Genomic DNA, 22,871 nt, shown 5'->3' on the forward strand with positions numbered 1-22,871 from the left:
TAAGGATGAGAGATTCAGAAAGGATTTTGTTGGCGCACTCCTGTACCGATGGTTGGGGATCATGTGTGAGTCCATACTATAAGGTTAGCTAAAAAACGGGGGCATATGAAAAATGGCAAAACTACTCTCCTTTAGATAAATAAAGAAATGCATCAGGTGTTCCAGGAAGGCTCAGAGTGACAGGAGTTGGAGTTACTAAATATTGCATAAAAATAGTTCATCACGTGTCGAGACTTGTCTAAAAAGTAACTCGTCGCCCACTTTTAACAGTATAAAATGTAAGAAGCCGTGAAGGAGAGACATAAACAGTTGAAGAGAACTGGTCCAGGAGAAAGAAATTGGTAGGATAGTCAGTGCCAAGACAGCATGGGAGGTAAGGCGAGAGGGATGGACCACGAGCTTTAGAGGGCCAAGAGAGTTGTGGACGACAGCCTCAAACCAGTTTACTTAAAATTTACAAAAGTGTGAAATACGATGTCTTTGTGCACAGGTCTGCAGGAGTGAGACAGCAGTATGGAATTATCCATGACCTTTGGTAGCCTGGCACGGTGTACGTTTGTACAAGGCAACTCTTCAAGATGCTGCAGAGTGGTGTAGGAGGATGATTGGAAGGTGAGAACCACCTTTTTAGTCTGTCTTCTATGATCTTTTTTTTTTCTGTTTTCAATGGTGAATGTCACTCAAGCTTTGCGGACCTCTTTTTCAGGGGTGGAATATTAAATGGCAATTGTGTGTCTCTGGAACCTGAAAACGCCTGGAGCTTTGTGGTAGGTTGGCTGTGACTGTGAGCAACTGAGTCGAAAGCTCGTGGCCCATAACGTCAATCAAGGTGGAGGTCGGAAAACCACTCCTTGTACAAAACAATGACCCGGGTTTCTCCACTGGCTTATGCTTGCCTGTACCGATGCAAGTGATGCTTGTACCTCCAGCTTATAAAGTGGCAGATTGAGTCTTAGAGCTGGGAGCTTCCTTAAAAGCGGCCATGTTTGTTTGTCCACCTACCAGAAATCTCAATTATATACCTTTTTAAAATACTGTAAACAGCAGGACTTGGTAAAAAGAAAAGAGAGGTAGTTTACGTTGGGTGCCCAAAATTTCAAAGGATGTTTTGCTTGAGACAATCCCAGAATTATCAAACAATCCTCCTCCGTTCTTATTTAATGGTGTCATACACTGTGGTTTCCTTTGAGTCTTCTTGTTTGTGCTGTGAAATATACATGGGGGAAAAAACATTTGCCATAAATTTCATAGAAGACCAAATTAGTTGATAAACGTTCTTATAATGTTATAAAGTGTATATTTAACAACATAGGATTTTGGTTTTCTTTTGGAAGTTGGTATACAACTTGCTTATAGGGACACTCTAGGTTACAGTGTTCAGTTTGTGTTTGATGCATAAACCATAAATTGGACATAATAAAATCTATACTTCTGAGGTCCCTGCATTTTCTGCAAATCCCCAAGCTTTCCTGTGTCAGCAGTAACCTCTCACCCAAAACAGAAAGTGTGCAAGTCACAATGCTTATTTAATGGGGAACTCAAAAATGTAATCATTACAGTTCGTAGCAGTGGTTATTCTGCCAACAGTCTCAACAGTTATTTCTCAGACTGCCTGTTTGCGTGCGTGCGTGTGTGCGCGCTTTCATCATAAACTTGGGCTCCCCCCAGCAACTAGAAATCATGCTGTCTTCAGCTAATTGGATAATGTGGAATTTTAATCACCTAAATTATGTATAATTCAAATCAACTCAATTAGTTGCCTTGATAATTTCTTAAGTTGTACGAATGGCAAACCATAATAAAATGTATAAAAGAAAACAACAACTTTTCTCATGTCAAACAAAAAAAAAAACAGCACAAACAACAAATTAGTAGCTAATGGCCCTTCGAAAAGCACAGAACCTACTGCCTCCTACTTCTCACTTTTATCCCTTAAGACCGTTCTGTTCCCCTTACTGCGTAATCCATTTATGCAAACATTTTTGAAAAACTTTTCTGATGAACAATTTCAATGCTTAATTTTTATTAAGTTTTTAGCAATTGTATAATTCAGCTTGCTTGATGTATACTAATATTATATACACTGTACATGTTTAATTTATATCACTGTACTTTAAATTACCTTGACGGAATTAATCACGCTGTACAAGGTATTGACATCATTTTTTTCTGGTTTTATATTCTGCTCTGAATTGTTAACTCTTTCTTGCTGTGGTTTCTCCGGTTTCTGCATTAGAAAAAAAAAATAACTACATATTTTTTCTAAATTTTATATATATATTTATTAATAGTCTTGAAAACAGACATCATGCATTCTTCAAAATTCTGTGTAGGTGAAAATTAGCCAAATATTCAAAATCTTTATTCTAAAATTTCTAGCACTGAAGATTCATCATCTGAAACAATCAAAATGTAAGAAAAACTATCTAGCATAGGTGTGCGCATGGGGTGTTTCTGTTGTGCCTGGGCACACCCTAATCCCCGCGACGCGCCTATGGATTGAGACCGGCAGGGGAGATCTCAGGATCTCCCCTGTCGGCTCATGCAGGGCACGCGCTATCCGAATGCCGGCTCTGCTCTAAGCCTCCATGGGCCAGTGGGGAGACCAAATATCTCCCTCACCAGCCCAGAGGCAGGAGAGGACCCTGGGAGCTCAAGCCAGCAGCTCCGCCGGGTTCCTCTCGCGAGGTCTGAGCGTTGCCGCGGTTACTGCGGCAACGCTCATATCTCGCGAGAATGAACTCTAGCCCCTGGACCACCAGGGATGGATGGCAGCAAGGATCCCCCCGCCCTACATGAGGTAAGAAGGGAGGGGGGATATTTACTAATCTACCCCCACAATCCCTCCAAACATACAGCACACACACACATACAGAACCCTCACACAAACAGCACCCTCACACACAGCACACAAACCGCACCCACACACATAAAGCACACAAACAGCACCCACTACACACAAAGCACATAAACAGCACCCCTACACACACATCACACAAACAGCACCCCTACACATACAGCACACAAACAGCACACACACAGCACACAAACAGCACACACACAGCACACAAAGCACACAAACGGCACCCACGCACATTCAGCGCACATACAGCACCCACACACAAACAGCACCCTCACACACACTGCACACAAACCGCACCCTCACACACACTGCACACCAACAGCATCCTCACACCGACAGCACCCTCACACACACACAGCACACCAACAGCACCCTCACACACACACAGCATACAAACAGCACCCACACACACACAATACACTAACAGCACCCACACACACACCGTACATGAACAGCACCCTCACACACACACCCTACACTAACAGCACCCTTACACACAGCACCCTCACAACCAACACACTAACAGCACCCTCACAAACACACATCACACAAACAGTACCCTCACACAGCACACTAACAGGACCCTAACATAAAAAACACACACACAAACAGCACCCTCACACACACCACACTAACAGGACCCTAACAAACACACACACACAGCACACCACCAGCACCCTCACACACACATATCAAACTAACAGCACCCTTACACACACACAGCACCCTCACACAGCACACACACACAGCAGTGTATGTATGTGCGTGTGTATATATATGTATGTATATATATATATATATAGATATATACACACACGTGCACACCCTAATGCAATAGGCTGCGCACGCCTATGCTATCTAGCAACAATATAACTTACACTTACAATCAGCGTTTAATAGTGGATTTATTATTCAACATGTGCTGTTATTATGCCATTTGTGCTGTTGTTATGCTTTGTCCTCCCTTTAGCTCCTCCTTCTAGGATGTAATACGCTGGATAGCAATGCATTATAATCTAAGAAACGTTCCTTCGGATGATGATGGTAGCTGAGCAAACAGCCGTTTGGACTTCAGGTTATATAGAGGTGAACTGACACAAACAGGAAGTGGCTACAATATTACAACTAAAATGCAGTCTGTAAAATTAGAAATATTTTTTAATTTTTTTATTCTCTCCTAATTAGTTTTTTTCTTATTTGCCAGTCTTACTTTTTCTCCTATGATGTTGATATTTTCTTGGTATTTTACCTTGGGGTGCTGAACTTCACTATATAATGTTTGTGCTGTGGCATTGTTTTGTTGTCCGGAATTCTCTGGAATTACATTCTGTGTTTGTTGTTTCTGCTGCACCTACGTAGGTACAAAAATGGAATCAATAATACAAGGGAACACATTCTAGCACAATAAAGTAGCAAAAAATAAATAATAAAATCTTGAATCATATTTTTGGTTTGATATTGGTGGTTTTGTAGGTTCAAGCTCGTCGGTGGCTCAGAACCTGGGGGTGTAGGGGTATCTCAATATACCCCTACAATTTGTTATATATTGTTAAAGATGCCACTTGGTTGGTGTGTTATGTGATTATTATTCTTGTTATATTATGCTTTATACTCCTGTTTGGGGGTCATTGCCAAGGTTTTAATTACCCTTGGGTGGGAGAGGGGGGTATTTTAGTATGTGTGTTAAGTGTTGGCAATGACCTTATGTTATACGATGTTTTAATAAAGCTGTGGCCAAAATTTTCCAACGTTAAAATGGTAGTCTGTGTTTTATTGGGAATGCATATTAAAGGACCACTATAGTGCCAGGAAAACACTTGTTTTCCTGGCACTATAGTGCCCTGAGGGTGCCCCCACCCTCAGGGTCCCCCTCCCGCCGGGCTCTAGGGTGAGGAAGGGGTTACATTTACCTCTTTCTCCAGCGCCGGGCGGGGGACTCTACTCCTCGGCTGAATACGCATGCGCGGCAGGAGCCGTGCGTGCATTCAGTCAGTCCATAGGAAAGCATTCTCAATGCTTTCCTATGGATGCTGGCGTCTTCTCACTTTGAAAATCACAGTGAGAAGCGCGGAAGCGCCTCTGGCGGCTGTCAATGAGACAGCCACTAGAGGCTGGATTAACCCATAGGTAAACATATCAGTTTCTCTGAAACTGCTATGTTTACAGCAAAAAGGGTTAAACCTAGCTGGACCTGGCACCCAGACCACTTCATTAAGCTGAAGTGGTCTGGGTGCCTATAGTGGTCCTTTAAGGTTAAGCCGTAGATGCCGGAAAAGGCGACTATGTAAGACTTTTGTAGCTTGAAGTCAAAGCAGATCTGTCCTCCAATGATTTCTATAAAATGCAATTTGTTACAAAAAAACAAACCTATCTACTGTTTGTGTTTTCTTGTTGTGGGTGTTTGACATTATATTTACACAGTGTTGGCTATAATGAGTTTTAAAGTGTAACTATACAAGCTGAAAAGGCGCAGAGAAGTGGTCTCATCGTAAAATCTTAAATGGGCTCGACATTTCCAAGATGGCTACCTCTACACTAAGAACACTAATATTTAAGTTGTAATTATAGCTAAACGTGCCATGGTAGAGTTAGATGAATGTGATAATCAGTTGGTAGCAATAATTTTAACTTATTTATAAAGAAAATGTTACTTTAAATCTCCATTGTAACTCTTTCATTTTAAAGTTATGTCTTAAACTATACATCTCTCTAATTGGCAAGTGTGACCATGAGTTAATAATGGAAAGCTGGCAAATTTTATTAACGAAAATAAAACATCACGTGTCATATTCTCTCTATGTATTATTTAGTAATCCATACACGTAAGTAAATACGTTTAGGAAAAACCATGTCTAGTATATAATCCAACATGTGTGTGCTTGTGTCTGACTGTATATACCTGTATGCGTGGATGTGACTAGTAGTGTGCAACTGTGTGTCTGGCTCTGTATACCTTTGTGTCTGGAAGTGTGTACCTGTGTGTCTTGCTGTGTATATCTTGTGTGCGTGTCTAGCACATTGAAACTGTGTGCAGGTCTTTGTATGTGTGGTAGTGTGTGTTTGTCGGTATGTATCCGTATGTGTGTGTCTATCAATGTGTACCAGTATCTCAGAATCTATCTCTGAGAGTTTATTTTTGTGTGTTTTTGTATCTGTAAATGTATATCTGTATCTATACATGTGTGTATTAGGGCGTATGTCTGGGGGACATGAATGATTTTTAATAAAAGGTCCAACAATTTGCCAACTTTTCCAATTCACCACAGTTTACTTGTGTCACAGATTTTGATGTATAATTTTATGAGTTTTACACACATTTATCACAAATTGCTGTAAAATATGTTAGCACTCTTAAAAACAACAAAAAAAACCAACAAAGAATTATAAATGGACCTCCACGTAGGTTGTTGTTGCAAGTTCCTCAGCTTCTATCTCTCCTGAAATAATAAATAAAAAAAGCATTGGTTAAAAACTACAAATATTCAAGTTTCAAAATGTCATTAAACATATCTTAAAGAGGCACTGTAAACACCATAACCACTACAGTGCACTGTAGTGAGTATATTGCCAGGAGATGTTATCCCATGTTTAAGAGCAAACGACCTTCAAACAGTTTGACTACTGTTGCCCGGATGCCAAAGGTTTGTCCCTCTCCAGTGTTATCATGAAAGTGAATGTTCCTCTTCCGCATTCGTGATATCATATCTGTCTCTTAGGATGGAATTCATTGACTGAGATGATCTCTACAATGAATTAGATCCATATAGAGATGAAATTGATATAACTTACGTGGAAGGTGAAATTCTCCTCTAGCTATATCTATGAAGAGGGAAAGACATGGGACCCTGGTAAGTCTCAAACCATTTGCATTACAGCCAGCTGTAGTGATGATGGTGCTTTGAGTAGCCCTATGAGGGAGAAGCAGCACTGGGATTATTAAGCTTTATAGGCACTGGATTACTATTTCTGGCTTTGTTGTGGCTGTGACTCATTAGTTAAATAACTCCTGTCCAATTAAGGTTTTTCTTGAAACATGGGTATCCCTGTAACACATGGCCAGTTCTGAAACAAGTGTTTGTTATAATGACCAATCATGGAGTTTATATTTCAGTATCCAGAGGCGGAGGCCCTCGGGGTGATGTGATAATGAACAGTGGCCACCCCCAATGATCCATGAGTGTGACAGATTACATACTGTTTCTCCTACCACAGATGACCGTAGAGGGAAACTGTATCCGTCCATAACTTGATATATTGTTACTTCTGATTAAAGACTCCCCCAAGTTGCAACAGAATCTGTACTTCTGGACATTCATCCCTTCCCCTCGCAAAAAGGTATAGTCATTTTTGTGGTTTAAAAAGAACTACAGTTCAGTTCCTGTAGAATGTCTCCTTGTGAACTTTTCTCACTTTTAGAACAATTTTTAATAAATACAAACCGAATAGAGGCCAAAAATAATAAACTTTTCAGAACACTTTGATAAAGTGTTTATATGTCTCCTCCTCCGAAAACATTGTGTGGCTGTATCTTTAACAAAAACAGAGGATTAAATAAAATGTATTTGTTAACGCGAGTCTATAAGTGATTTTAAGTATTTTATTCAGTTGTGTAATTTCCAGAGAAGTGATGGTTTCTTAACAAGGGAATTGTCCTGGTACATGCATTTGTTCCCCTCTATTAACTCTTTGAGTGTCCTGTTTATTTTTAGGACTAAATGGAAAAAGGTTATCCAGTGGAACTTGAAGAAAGGAGATTTCACTTACAGCAGAGGAAATGACTCTTTAGAGCAAGAGCAGAAAGAGGGTTAAAAACATGATATTTAGGGTTATCACAGTTAATACGTGGGGCATTAAAGGGGGGATTTCACTTCCTCAATTTTAGCATACCCCATAGTTAACTAGAAGTTAGCTATTGGTTATGCTTTTTAATAAAATAAAATCTTTAAAGTTTATTTTAATTTACATACTGTGCTAGGTATCCGGGAGGGGGTAAGCACCAGGACACGTTCTACTTGTGCTAACCCATGGACAAACTGCAGAGTCTTTTAATTTCTTTTAAAACGTTTACAAGGTTACAATCTGTGAGTGTATGAGTGCGTGAATCTGTGAATGTATCGGGATGCAGCGTCTGGATGAGTGTGCGTGTCTTTGAATGCAGTATCAGTTTGAGTGTGTGACTTAATAAGTGAATGAGAAAATAAGTAGGGAGAACATTTACAAAGACGTCAATTGTGGGTTTTTATGGGGCTTACTTGCATGGGGATGTGGGCTGTTACTTGGAAAATGAGTGGTTCTAGTTTGGCACTAAAGGGTTAATTGCAGGACACTGTTTAGAAGTAATGGGTTATTTCCAGACCCATGTGGGATTCTAGTTCGGGAAAGGAATGTGCAGAAAAAATAGCGGTGAAGGGTCAGTAGTGAGGGGCAGGGCTAGCCTGAAATTTCACAGTGGGATTTCTTAATAAAAATCTTGTTGCGGATAGGACAATGTAATAATACATAAACCTTAGTTTTATTTACTTTCAAAGTGTACTACGTACGTTTTTTTCTATTTTTTCTGTTAGCCATCAATACGCCGACACCGATAAAGGCAACCGCTCCTATAGCCAATGGAGGTGCAATAACAGCAGTATTACGTAACTGAGACTGTTTATTCCCTGTACTTCCATTTTCTGAAACGAGAGTTAGCGCAATGTTATTTTTTCCCCATATACCGGCTGCAAAATTCAACATTATTTCGTCAATAAGTAAACTGAGATGATCTGTGCGTTTGCATACAAAGCATATTCAATGTTTTATTTTCTATGTGTTGAGTAACTTATTTAAATATTTATTAATACGTTTTGTACTAATTAGAAAAGTAAGAGAGATTATTTGATCACTCTGCTAGAGTATACTAGAGTATAGAGGTATAGAGTTTTAAAAAGGCAGGCTGTTGAATTGAATCACAGTATACCAGTTTGGCCATTTCAAGCTTACAGACAGATCTAATAAAAAAAAAAATATATATATATATCTTTCTGCATATTAGATGTAATAGGTAGTTTAAATGGATATTTGTAGCCATTACTTCTCCACTTTAAATCACAGTTTCCCACATCATAGAGTTTGAGCATTGAATTAAAATAATTACATGCAAAATATACTGTGTAACAATATTACCTTTGTTGCAGTATGTCTGTGGGATGACTGTTTTAAAGGCATTGCTGACTGGGTTCTGTGCAGTACAAGTGTAGCTGATATTTGTATCAGAAACACGAAGGGATCCATTAATTTCATTTATATTACTGCCGTCTGGGCTCCTCCACGTGATGTTCACATCAGATCCATTTACATTTACTTTACATGACAAAGTGACTGTACAGGTCCCATTTATGGTAACATTGGGGAGAATCTCAAGGTCTTCAGGCTGTATTTTTTCTGTAACAGATATATAACAGTGTGATACAATTTGAAATCTTATTTTTAAATAAAATAAAAATTAAGGGCTTTCTTTTTTTATTGTAAGTTTCAAATGTACAGTACTGTTAATGAAGTGATGGTTTCATCATATAGTTCCTTTAAGTACAGTTTTGGGGTCATCCGAGCATAGGCTTCCTCTGCCCTCTCTGGCAGAGAACAGATAGCATAATTCTCCTAAGCCTATTAGCAGCCTCCCAGTCTCACCACAAACAAATAACAGAATCACCACCACGCAATGAAATGTAAATCACAAAGTAACGGTATATGTATGGTGAAACAAAAAATACCTACTAGTTAAAAATGCATACATGCACAAACGATAATATTATAAGGGGTCTCCTCCAGCGGTAAGTGAGCTTTCTGTGATTGATTGGTGCGTGAAATGTCCACTACATGTAATACTCTCTCATTAACTAGACCAATATGTTTTATTAGCATGACTCCCCAGTTTACCTGATTTGGTATTGGATTTGGTATTGGAGAGTTTAACAGTAGAGTTGCGCGAACCCGGACTGTTAAGTTCGGGTTCGTACCGAACATTACGGTTTTTGGACCCCGACCCGAACACGGACATATCACTGTATGTTCGGGTTGGAGTTCAGTGTTCGCCTGCTCTTCATATCTAAGAGTCATATCTAAGAGTCAAATCGAAGCGTCGAATAGTGTGCTTACAGCGCAGTTGTAAAAATTCTAATTTTCTGGGTGCTAATCTGCTAAATAGTACATTTTGGGGCCTGCTCTTCATTTCTGAGAGTCAAATAGAAGCCTAACTTTAATTTGAATTTAATACATCAGTCACTTGTAATATTGTTTCACACCTACAACACTTGTTACACAGATCTAAGTGATAGAAAACAGACTGATATTTTCTACACTAGAAACTACCAGGTAACAAGCTGCTATATTTAAACCAGTTATCAATAGCTAAGAGGTACTTAAACAATATTGTAATTCTGGGGCAATACCCTCACAAGTCAAACTGAGAGGTCAGTTTATAGGGAAAACTGTTGCCTGGATACAATTCTAAAACAATTTCCATATGTCATTTGCAGACTTTACATGCTGGAAAAACATAGGTGCCAACTGCTGTGGCTTTCTGCAGTGTAAGCACACTATTATACTCTTCTATTTATGTCAAAATTGACATACGAATGCGTCGTCGCCTTCTCGTTGGGGAGCACATTGAAAAAGTGCTCTAGCATGACGAGATGGGTGATCTCCGGGAACTTAGCTTGATGGGAGTTGAGCCAGTTCTGGGTGGCCCTTGTGATACGGTGTATACCCAGATATATCAGAGCTGCTGCAGAAAGTGCGGGCCGTCTGTGCGCGCTTTTGGCGTTCTCACCCTGCTGCTGCTCGCCTGTCTTCGCTGCAGTGTAACTTCGGCCTTCCCGCTCACCGCCTCATGAGACTGTGCGAGCAGCAGCAGGCAATAGTGGAGTTTCAGATGCAGCACGCACGGGTCAGTCGCTCTGCGAAACAGTTTTCTTTTTTTATATGTCCCAATATTTTGGGGGCGACCCCAATTAAAAAAAATATAAATTAAATGAAAAGTGTTGGCTACCACCTCCTCCTCCACCGCCGCTTCCACCTACACCGCCACGGTCACCGCTTCCTCAACCTATGGGTCACTTAGTATAAACTAGGTACACATTAGCAGAAGCTTGTGAAGGCCTTTTCTCCATGCATCAGGACTGCAAGAAATGCACCGCAGGCCGCAAATGTTTTTTTTTTTATATGTCCCAATATTTTGGGGGCTACCAGAATTAAAACATAAAAAACAGTATTGGCTACCTCATCCTCCTCCTCCTCCACCGCTGCTTCTACCTACACCGCCACGGTCACCGCCTCCTCAACCTATGGGTCACTTAGTATAAACTAGGTACACAATAGAAGAGGCTTGTGAAGGCCTTTTCTCCATGCATCAGGAGTTGAGCTCAGTTTGAACAATGAAAGTGAATACCCTGCACTCCAACCCTCTCTCAAATGGATAATTCTGGTGATCCTCCTGACAGCCATGCTTTAGATTTTGATTTATGTTCTTCCAAAGCTAAAATCAAAGATTCCATCTAGTGCTATTTTATGGCACAGCTGTATTTTTAATTTTTATGTTATTTTAAGTGATTTCCCTATCCACATTTGTTTGCAGGGCACTTGTCCTACTCTTACCCCCATTTTACTTGCTTTTGCATCTCACTAGCCCTTTCCACAAGTTTTTTAGAGGCATTTTTGTGCCCAAAAGTTCGGGTCCCAATGGGCTTCAATGGGGTTCGGGTTCGGGTTTAAGTTCGAGCCCGAACCCGGACTTTTTTTTCCAAAGTTCTGCCGGACCCGAACATCCAGGTGTCCGCTCAACTCTATTTAACAGGTAAATTGGCATGTTTTAGACTTTAGAGCATAGCGATTGACATGCACTGAGATTTGGGCCCACCGTCATGGGGCCATTTATACCATGCTGTATCATTTTATTGCGCTAACTCGGTATAAGACTTTGAATGGAATATTATATAAAAATAAAAAAATAAAAACAGCATTTTGTTTCCCAACTTTTTATGTGGGTATGTTTTTTTCGTGTTTTTTTTTGTGTTTTTTTCGTGTTTTTTTTGTGTTTTTTTCAGTTGAGCAAATGCGGGATGAATATTTTGAATTTAGAAAATTCCCAAACTCCCCAGTTTCGGCAATAATTTCTCTTTTTTTTTTAACCTGATGGCGGATAATCATGGCATAAAACATCAATCCAATTGTCCCCCAAAACAAGGACAGAAGATGCCTGTAGCAAGTGTGTTAAAAAATGATAAGCTTAGAGTCATGTCTACAAATGCTCGCAGTTTAGGGAATAAGATCCATGAACTTGTGGCAATAATGGCAACTGATAGTGTAGATTTAGTCGCTGTTACTGAGACATGGTATAATGAGAAAAATGACTGGGACATAGCAATACCAGGGTACTCTTTATATAGAAAAGACAGGGAAGGCAAGAAAGGGGGAGGGGTGGCCCTGTATGTAAAGAATAGCATAAAATCTAGCCTAATAAAGGTTAGTGAGGCGAACATAGAGTCAGTTTGGGTTACGTTAGAATTTGGTAATCACACAGTAACTCGTGTAGGTGTGATTTATAGGCCCCCAGGACAAATTGAAGAGTTAGATAATCTACTAGTTGAAGAAATAGCTAAAATGACAATGAAGGGGGAAGTTATCATCATGGGTGACTTTAATCTTCCTGATATAAATTGGAAAACAAAAATAGCTACTTGTGCCAGGAGCACACATATTCTAAACTCCCTACTGGGATTGTCTCTAAAACAAGTCGTTGAGGAGCCAACTCGTAAAGAGGCCATACTAGATTTAGTGTTAACAAATGGAGATTTGGTATCAGATATTACTGTAGGTGAAAGTTTAGGATCCAGTGATCATCAGTCAGTGTGGTTTAATATAAAAACAGTGACTGAGTCACACCACACAAAAACAAAAGTTTTAGACTTTAGAAAAACAGACTTTTCCAAAATTAGAATATGTGTAAAGGAGTCATTATCAGACTGGAGCAATTTAAATGGAGTCCAAAAGAAATGGGATTATTTAAAAGTTGCACTACTGAAGGCAACTACTGAAGGCATTAGGCTTGTCAGTAAAAGCAAAAAATTCAAGAAACCACTGTGGTACTCCACAGATGTAGCCAAAATAGTAAAAAACAAAAAGTTAGCATTTAGTAATTATAAAAAAACCCAGAGTGAGGAAGACAGAATGACCTATAAGATTAGGCAGAAAGAGGCTAAGCAAGTTATAAGAGCTTCCAAATCACACACAGAAGAGAAAATAGCACAGTCAGTAAAAAAGGGGGACAAAACCTTTTTTAGATACATAAATGAGAAAAGAAAAGTAAAACAAGGATTAGTTAGATTAAAAACAAAAGAAGGAAGGTATGTAGATGAGGATAAAGGTCTAGCTGACTGCCTCAATGAATATTTTTGTTCGGTATTTACAGATGAAAATGAAGGAAAGGGACCTCAGTTAAGAAAAAGGATAAATGAGTCATTTATTACACGTGAGTTTACAGAGGAAGAGGTTCTATTTCAACTGTCAAAAGTAAAGACAAATAAGTCAATGGGACCTGATGGAATACACCCAAAGCTATTAAAAGAGCTTAGTGGTGTACTAGCAAAACCATTAACAGATTTATTTAACCAATCATTGATAACAGGAGTAGTCCCAGAAGATTGGAAGTTAGCGAATGTTGTGCCCATTCACAAGAAAGGTAATAGGGAGGAGTCGGGCAACTATAGGCCAGTAAGCCTAACTTCAGTAGTGGGGAAAGTGATGGAAACCATGTTAAAGGATAGGATTGTTGAACATCTAAAAACACATGGATTTCAAGATCAGAGACAACATGGGTTTACTTCAGGGAGATCATGCCAAACTAATCTTATTGATTTTTTTGATTGGGTAACTAAAATTATAGATCAGGGTGGTGCAGTAGACATTGCTTACCTCGATTTCAGTAAGGCTTTTGACACTGTTGCACATAGAAGGCTTATCAACAAACTACAATCTTTGAGTTTGGATTCCAATATTGTTGAATGGGTAAGGCAGTGGCTGAGTGACAGGCAACAGAGGGTTGTAGTCAATGGAGTATATTCGAAGCTTGGGCTTGTCACCAGTGGGGTACCTCAGGGATCTGTACTTGGACCCATTCTCTTTAATATTTTTATTAGTGATATTGCAGAAGGTCTTGATGGTAAGGTGTGTCTTTTTGCGGATGATACTAAGATATGTAACAGGGTTGATGTTCCAGGAGGGATAAGCCAAATGGAAAATGATTTAGGTAAACTAGAAAAATGGTCAGAGTTGTGGCAACTGACATTTAATGTGGATAAGTGCAAGATAATGCATCTTGGACGTAAAAACCCAAGGGCAGAGTACAGAATATTTGATAGAGTCCTAACCTCAACATCTGAGGAAAGGGATTTAGGGGTGATTATTTCTGATGACTTAAAGGTAGGCAGACAATGTAATAGAGCAGCAGGAAATGCTAGCAGAATGCTTGGTTGTATAGGGAGAGGTATTAGCAGTAGAAAGAGGGAAGTGCTCATGCCATTGTACAGAACACTGGTGAGACCTCACTTGGAGTACTGTACACAGTACTGGAGACCATATCTTCAGAAGGATATTGATACCTTAGAGAGAGTTCAAAGAAGGGCTACTAAACTGGTTCATGGATTGCAGGATAAAACTTACCAGGAAAGGTTAAAGGATCTTAACATGTATAGCATGGAGGAAAGACGAGACAGGGGGGATTTGATAGAAACATTTAAATACATAAAGGGAATCAACACAGTAAAGGAGGAGACTATATTTAAAAGAAGAAAAACTACCACAACAAGAGGACATAGTCTTAAATTAGAGGGACAAAGGTTTAAAAATAATATCAGGAAGTATTACTTTACTGAGAGGGTAGTGGATGCATGGAATAGCCTTCCAGCTGAAGTGGTAGAGGTTAACACAGTAAAGGAGTTTAAGCATGCGTGGGATAGGCATAAGGCTATCCTAACTATAAGATAAGGCCAGGGACTAATGAAAGTATTTAGAAAACTGGGCAGACTAGATGGGCCGAATGGTTCTTATCTGCCGTCACATTCTATGTTTCTATGTTTCTATGTTTCTAATCTCCTTCCTGCACTTGATATTTAAACATCTCAACTGCTCTGCTCCTCTTCTCTGTATGCTTTCTCTATCCTGGCTGTCAGATGTAAATGACAGAGCTTATAACCATGATTGACAGGGAGCTAAAATGGAGGCGTTCAGTTGCAGGATAAACATTTGTGGCTTTTTACATTTTATTTTTCACATCTTACAAATATGTTGGTTAAATCTAAGCGATATTTGATGCTTTAGTAAGAATATATCTAACACAATATGCTTATGAAGTATATCTGCAGAAAGTAATAGTAATTAATGTGTTCATGTAAACTAATTCCGTAATGGAACGCACAATCTATTCGGCATGCGTTCCAGTGACGTCAGCCGACATAGACTGCGCCACCCGGAAGTGGAACGCATGCCGTCAGTTTTTTTATTTTTTTTTTTTTTTTTTTTTGTAATTCTTTATTTTCGTTGTGCATAGGAGATTACAACATTGCTTGTATAGCCACAACAGCTCAAACAAGCGCGGTGTTCATAGAGTGATAGACATAGTTGTGGCATAAAAATAACTTGCACATTTTTTAGTTAATTAGACGTTTCATAGTATTGCTAACAAGTTTAGCGTGAGAGTAAAAAAAAGTAAAGAAACATAAGCTTAATATCGAGTAGAAGTTTAGCAGGTATGTGCCATGAGGAACAGTGCACTTTTTGCGTAATTTTTACATACATCAGGGAAGGCAAATATGTGCATCAAGGATAATATGTAGCTTTATAGTTTCATGGTATAGCGTATTATTTAAATACATAGCAGAAAATAACTAAGCCTACAGCACACAGTTTAGTCAAATTATGTCACCATGTATGTCAGTCTCAAAACGTTATATTTAAAATGATCAAAAACAGGTTAAACACGACTAACGCATATATTAATTTCAGTGATCCATAACAGTCGTCTACAATTGGTTATGTCAATTAATGAATGCTTATGAAAGAAAAAATAATAATAAAACTTTAAATAAGACAGGAGCAGTGTTGTCCTCAGCATCTGAGCTTTCAGCAGGATGAGTCCTTTATGTTGTCCAGTTAAGATGGGCCATTCACACCCGCGGGCATCTCCGCAATGGGTCACCCTCTTGTGCCCCCACCCTGGGCAGACTCCAGTCCGTCGGTGGGTAGATCCTTGGTGCCGTGGGCACTCGGTTACTTGGGCAGTCCAGCTGATCCCCCCCCACGTAGAATCCTCAGGTCACCCGTCCCCTGCACCTCCCCGGCTCTCCCAGGTCCACCCCTAGGCCCCAGCCATTCCATGCCTCGCCTGGTTCCGGTCACATACTTGGTACCAGTGCGCGCCCCCCGGCCACCGGTCCGCCGGAGGGTCATGCGCCTTCCGGTCCCACAGGGCTCACTGAATCAGGGGCAAAGTCCTCTGGATCCCCACCAAGTCCAAAGGGCCTGGCCGGCTCCGTGCCGACACACCGGTCACCTGAGGGCGGGCATCCGTGGGTCTGCCACCGCGGGGGGCCCGCGGTATCCCGGCCTGGTATGTGCTGTTGTAGGTGCATATGTCTCTTACCCGGGCTCCAGGAGGGAATGGGTAGTGTATTGGGTAGGATTCTCATCCGCAGTTGTTATAGTTGGGACTCAACGTGGGCTGTGGTGCCACCTCAGATGGTTGCATGCGTCCCTGTATTCCTCATTAGAGTTGTCCATATCTGCTAGCAGGCTGTTTTTCTTGCAGCTAGTGTAGGCGAGCGGCATGGGCCGAGCGCGGGATTTCCCGCCACCCTGCGGGCCGCCGCCATGATGCCGGGGTAACCCCCACCGGCCGGGGGGGGGGGAGCGGGGCCGTGCCCCGAGCCGGGGTATCACCCCATGCCTGGAGGCTTTGTTTATGCGGCCCCTCCTGTCCCAGTGGAGCGTGTCACACCGTGGCCGTACAAGGCTGTGTGCGGGCCGAGAACGGCTGTGTGGCTGTGTGCGGGCCGAGAACGGCCGTTTCTGTGAACCCGGTGCCCGGTGTGTCACTCACGGGCATCGGGCTGATGCTGGCGTCACCCTCCATACAGCGGCAGTGAGGGCTCCGATAATGCGGCTAGTTTCATCTTCATTTTGAGCCCTTTCCACGAGCTCAGAGCTGGAGCCCAAGCGGATGGCGTCCAGTCGGCTCGGCGGCCCGGCCCCGCCCCCCATGCCGTCAGTTTTGGAACGTACGTTGCGTTCCAAACGTGCGATAGCCGGAACCCGGAAGTAGAAGAAATGAGGGGATTAAGAAGACGCCGAGGTGCAGAAGAACTCCACTTACCGATTGAAAAAGCCCCTGGTACGGGGCGAAACGCGTTTCGGACATTTTGGACTTTTATTGCCAATAGGCAGGACTGATTCCAAGTCTAATTGTTTATTAATTTAATACTTTTTTATACTTATTTGTATTTTAATTTATTCAATTTTACTCCATATTGTGGAGCAATAAAGTTATTTTCCTGAAAGATACCACTGGATGTGTGGAACCTGGATTGATACCTAGCTGGAGGAACCATAAGGTCGCCTGGGAACAGGAAAGGGACATCCTGTACAAAAGGTCCCAAAGCATCATCCATGAGAGCCATATGCTGTGATTTGGCTCTAGGCTTGTGAGTACCTGACTCCCATGCCTATTAATACAATTGTACAGATAATATTACACTATATTGTTCTAACATATTTTACAGATATCAGAAGTGTGATCCACCTACTGCATTGTATGTATTTTATGATGATATTTCAGTTAATGTGCAAGGTTTAACGGGCGTACAGCGCTATGATCCCCAATTATAGTATATATGGTGATTGTCTTCTGGAGGGAATTATGTCCAACTCTCAGTGCTCTCAGTGTATACAGGGTATAAAATTAAGAACAATCGGACTACTATAAACAGTGAGGACACCCAATCACCAAAAGCACCTTAAAAGATATTTATCGCTACAGTGCAACTCTGAAATATGTAATGGCAACATCCCAATTACTTGATTGCACTTTATATATAAATATGTTTTATCTATATGCTTTTAAAATCTCTAGTTCACACTTATACTATCCTAATATACTTTGGCGCAGCCTTGCACTACTGTTTTTTGTGTCTCACATTCTCATTCTAGAGGGTTAGAGGGTTACCCTCTGCTGGGCCGCTGTCTACTCATCATTCTTTTTATTATTATTATTTATCTTTTTACACTGTGTAGGTTATGCCTAATTGTTGTGTGTAATTTATGTAAATTACTTGAAATATTTACAAGATAAATATTTATAATAAATATATAGGGGATATGTAAATGTGATTTTAAAAACCTGCCGGAGTATGGGTCCTGGCGGGCGCACATCGTTGCAGCGGCATTCCCACACATCAAGGGGAATGCCGCTGAATACTAACCTGAATTGCAGGCAGCCGCCAGGTCCGCTCATGCCCGGGAGCAGACTGGGACCCGGCGGGCGCATCTCGTTCTGGCGGCATTCCCACGTGGTAATGGGAATGCCGCCGATCACTCACCTCAAGCCTCTGACAAGAATTCCTCCCCCTCACACAGCGGCCGGGTCTGCAATCATTAGAGACGCCGGCCGCTGCAGATTAGATCCTTCTAAGGGTTTGTGATTAACCCTTAGAGTCCCATTCCATTTGGAACGCGAGAGAGGTCTTTCCCACACGGTCCTGGATATCCAAGGTTGGTCCAGGGTGGGAGGAATACAGCGAGATTCCAGCTAAGCTATGGCAGTTGTGGAGTCTGCGGTGCTTGTGGTGTCCGGTGCAGTGCTTATGGTCCTCAGTGTCAGCTTGGGAGCATTTGTTGGCGGAGGTGCCCAGTCAGGGTGCCAGGTGATCCGTTACAGCTCTATAAGACAACGAGAGATAGGGGAACAGGAGAAAGGGAAGGAAGGAGAGGGAAGAAGAAAGAGAAGGAAAAAGAAAGAGAGGGAAGGAAGAAATAGGGGGGGCGGAGGAAAGATGGTTACCAAAAGAGCACAAGAACCAAGAATTCCACCAGAAAAAGATAAGAAAGAAGTCAATCAAGACAAAAGGCTCTTGAATTTCTTCCAAGAAATTGATAAAAGTATATTAGACAACTCCCAACAGGAGAACCATGAAGGGGACCAAATACAAAAGGTCACCCCCAAAAAAGACCTAAAATATCTAACATATTCAAGAATAGACTTCTTTATAAATGCTACTCTCTTAGAGAAAGTAAAGAAAATTCTCATTGATGAAACTACCTGGTCTGACCATAATGCTCTAATACTAGAAATAAATAATAAAATAGAAAGTGCAAAAAGGAATAATTGGAGGTTGAATAAACTTTTTTAAATAATAAACTAAATAGGGAACAAATTTCCAAAGAGATTGACCTTTTCTTCCTAGAAAACGAAAACAAGGAAATATCTTTTCCGACGATCTAGTGCACCATGAAGTGTGTAGCAAAAGTAAAGGCTGGTGGAAGAAAATAAAATATCTCCAGATTAAAAAAGAACTAACATAATCACCGATTTCAAAAATAAAATTAATGATGCTCTTTTGGAACAAAGAACCAAAAAACTGGATTATCTAAAGACAAGATGGTATTATAAAGGTAATAAAGCTGACAAACATTTATCTATTAGGCTAAAGGGGAAAAAAACAAATAGGAAAATCCACACGTTAAAGGACCACTCTAGGCACCCAGACCACTTCAGTTTAATGAAGTGGTCTGGGTGCCAGGTCCAGCTAGGGTTAACTAATTTTTTTATAAACATAGCAGTTTCAGAGAAACTGCTATGTTTATCAATTAGTTAAGCCTTCCCCCTAATCCTCTAGTGGCTGTCTCACTGACAGCCGCTAGAGGCGCTTGCGTGATTCTCACTGTGAAAAATCACTGTGACCGGCTGAATGCGCACGCAGCTCTTGCCGCGCGTGCGCATTCAGCCGACGGGGAGGATCGGAGGCGGAGAGGAGGAGGAGACCTCTCCGCCCAGCGCTGGAAAAAGGTAAGTTTAACCCCTTTCCAGAGCCGGGCGGGAGGGGGTCCCTGAGGGTGGGGGCACCCTCAGGTCACTCTAGTGCCAGGAAAACGAGTATGCTTTCCTGGCACTAGAGTGGTCCTTTAATGGTGGGTGACAAAATTTGTAATACCCCAAAAACCATAGGTCTAGCATTTAATGAATTTTACCATTCTTTATATAAAATATTCCAAAAGAAAAGGAACATCTAAATTACTTTATGTCATGATCTGCTCTGCTCTGTTCTGATGTCTGGACTTGGCTTCTGGTATCCAGTACTTTTGTTTCAATTCTTGTTTAGTTTTTCTTGGTTTTTGGTTTTCTATTCTATGTCTGGTTTTCTTTATGCTGGGATTTCTGGGTTCATTCCTATAGTTTGTCCCTGGATTTCCCAGTCTCCAGGTTTCCTTTAAATGTTTGTTTTATTTGCCACACCCGTTTGTTTTCAGTCATTCATTATGTTTCAGAGTTCCTGCAGGCAGCTGCTCACTGCTTCTGTCCTTTCTTGCAGGTAAGTGCTATATATGTGTTCTGAATCTGTGGTTATTTTAGCATACATTAGGCAGTGTGGGACCTGCCAGATATGGGTACATTGGCGTTGTTGGCAGGCTTATGCAATGTATGATCATATAGTGTGACTAAATCCCCATGATTTTCATATGTAGTACTTAGTTATATCTCCTCTTGTTTTGCCTTTGTTATCTTGTCTTGTTTTAGTTTGTATACCCAGCCCATGTACAGTCCTGTCCAGTCATGCCCATGTTATGTTCATGTTTTCCTCATGTCTTGTGTATATGTTCTGGGTTTAGCTTACTATCCTTCTCTGGTTCTGGGTTCTCCTAGTTTTGTCTTGTTTCCTTGTTTGGTGCCTATCTCTAGTCTTGCCTTGTTTCTAGTACTGGATACAATCTTGCTGCAGAGCCTCCCTATTCAGCTCCTGGGAGGTCTGCTTAATATCTAAGCTCCTAGTTCCTGGTATCCGCTGAAGCTGATTCAGGGTCTTGGTATGTGGCTGCACAAACGCTGGTGCTCAACACCAGGGGACGTGCGGTTACCCTGCACCAGACCCTGCTAATCCACCTCCACGCTGTGACTCCTACTCTGAACATCAGTCATACTGGGTCCCGGTCCTGCACCGCCGCCTGGACACTGTGTCTGGGTCCCGGGCACCGGACCGCCACCCTAACACTTTAATAATAGACAATTCCCAAAATTAACTAAAGAACAAAATAATATTATTAATCAACCTATGGAAGAGTTGGAAATAAGGAGAATTATAGATGGATTAAAAACATATAAAGCGCCAGGACCAGACAAATATCTTACAGAAATCTGCCGTATATCCAAGAACCAACTAGTACATAAACTTATGAGAACTTTTAAGGAAAGTATCGAGGTCGGGAAATTCCCCAAATAAAAGCCGCTAATATAATACCTATATTGAGGGTGGGTAAAAATCCAGAGATATATAATAACTACCGCCCAATTTCACTATTAAATATAGATCAACATTTATTTTCTTCAGTACTGGCTAATAGACTCAAACCCTACATTCCTTCACTTATCCACTCAGACCAGGTAGGATTTGTACCAGAGAGATCATCGGCAAATCACATAAGAAGAATTATAGATATAATACAGGGGATACACAGATACCTCCCTGGCTAACCTCTTAGCCGGCGAAAAAGCTTTCGATATGGTTAATTGCGTTTTCATGCAACACACTTTAAAAGCATTTGGTTTCAAAGTTGTTGTTTTTCGAAGCCGTTAATTTTTTCTAATTCTTTCTATAATCCCCCATTAGCAAGAACAATAGGCACAGGCACAGAGACAGACTAGTTCAATATAAGTAACAGAACTCGTCAGTGTTGACCGTTATCTCCACTTTTATATACACTAACATTAGAACCCTTAACCAGAGACATTAGACAAAACGAGCAAATACAGGGCTTCAGATATAAGACCGTACATTCAAAAATCCTCTTATATGCTGATGATGTTCTAATTACCCTTCAGAAACCGAAAAATTCAATAGACAAACTAATGAAAACAATAGAATTTTGTAGTAAATTTTCAAACTATAAAATAAATGTCAATAAATCATTGTTACTGGATATAAACATACCCTCAGAAGAAAAAGGATATATTTAAAAAATATATAACTTTACGTGGCATAGAAATATCCTCCGATCCTGACAAAATAATTGAGACAAATTTCATATTGATGCTCAAAACAATGAACACAAATTTAAAGAAATGGAAAAAAATGGATATTTCATGGATTGGCAGGATTAATACAATCAAATTGTACATATTAACTACCGTATATACTCGAGAATAAGTCGACCCGAATATAAGTCGAGACCCCTAATTTTACCCCAAAAAACTGGGAAAACTTATTGACTCGAGTATAATACTAGGGTGGAAAATGCAGCAGCTACTGGTAAATTTCTAAATAAAATTATATCCCCCAAAAATTATATTAATTGAATATTTATTTACAGTGCGTATATATAATGCAGTGTGTTTGTATGAATGTGGTGTATGTGTGTGTGTGTATGAGTGCAGTGTGTGTGTGTGTGTATGAGTGCAGTGTGTGTAGTGTGTGATGCAGAGTGTGTTTGTGTGTCTGATGCAGAGCCTTGGTGGGGGGTGGGCATTTTTATTATTTTTAAAAAATTATTATTATTTTAATATAAAATTATTTTTTTATATATTATATTTTATTATTATTTTTAATATTATTATATTTTATTTTTATTTACATTTTTATTTATTTATATTTTTTTCGTCCCCCCTCCCTGCTTGTTAGCTGGCCAGGAAGGGGGGCTCTCATTCCCTGGTGGTCCAGTGGATGGGCTGTAGGAGGGGGGCTGGAAGAGAGCTGTAACTTACCTTCACAGCAGC

General features: G+C 40.6%; 1 protein-coding gene across 1 annotated transcript in view; it reads right to left on the reverse strand.

The window, feature by feature from the left end:
* Positions 1 to 648: 648 nt before the first annotated feature.
* LOC134582656 (uncharacterized) overlaps positions 649 to 22,871 on the reverse strand; it is a 70,320-nt gene continuing 48,097 nt past the window's right edge. Inside the window, exons 3-8 of the mRNA XM_063439310.1 lie at positions 9,026 to 9,283; positions 8,404 to 8,535; positions 6,257 to 6,300; positions 4,113 to 4,214; positions 2,123 to 2,227; positions 649 to 1,204 (exon numbers count right to left, since the gene is read on the reverse strand). Coding sequence (XP_063295380.1) covers positions 1,154 to 1,204; positions 2,123 to 2,227; positions 4,113 to 4,214; positions 6,257 to 6,300; positions 8,404 to 8,535; positions 9,026 to 9,283 — 692 coding nt within the window. The 3' untranslated portion in view covers positions 649 to 1,153. The remainder of the gene's footprint in view (positions 1,205 to 2,122; positions 2,228 to 4,112; positions 4,215 to 6,256; positions 6,301 to 8,403; positions 8,536 to 9,025; positions 9,284 to 22,871) is intronic.

The sequence above is a fragment of the Pelobates fuscus genome, chromosome 13 (genome assembly GCF_036172605.1).
Source record: "Pelobates fuscus isolate aPelFus1 chromosome 13, aPelFus1.pri, whole genome shotgun sequence".
Taxonomy (NCBI): domain Eukaryota; kingdom Metazoa; phylum Chordata; class Amphibia; order Anura; family Pelobatidae; genus Pelobates; species Pelobates fuscus.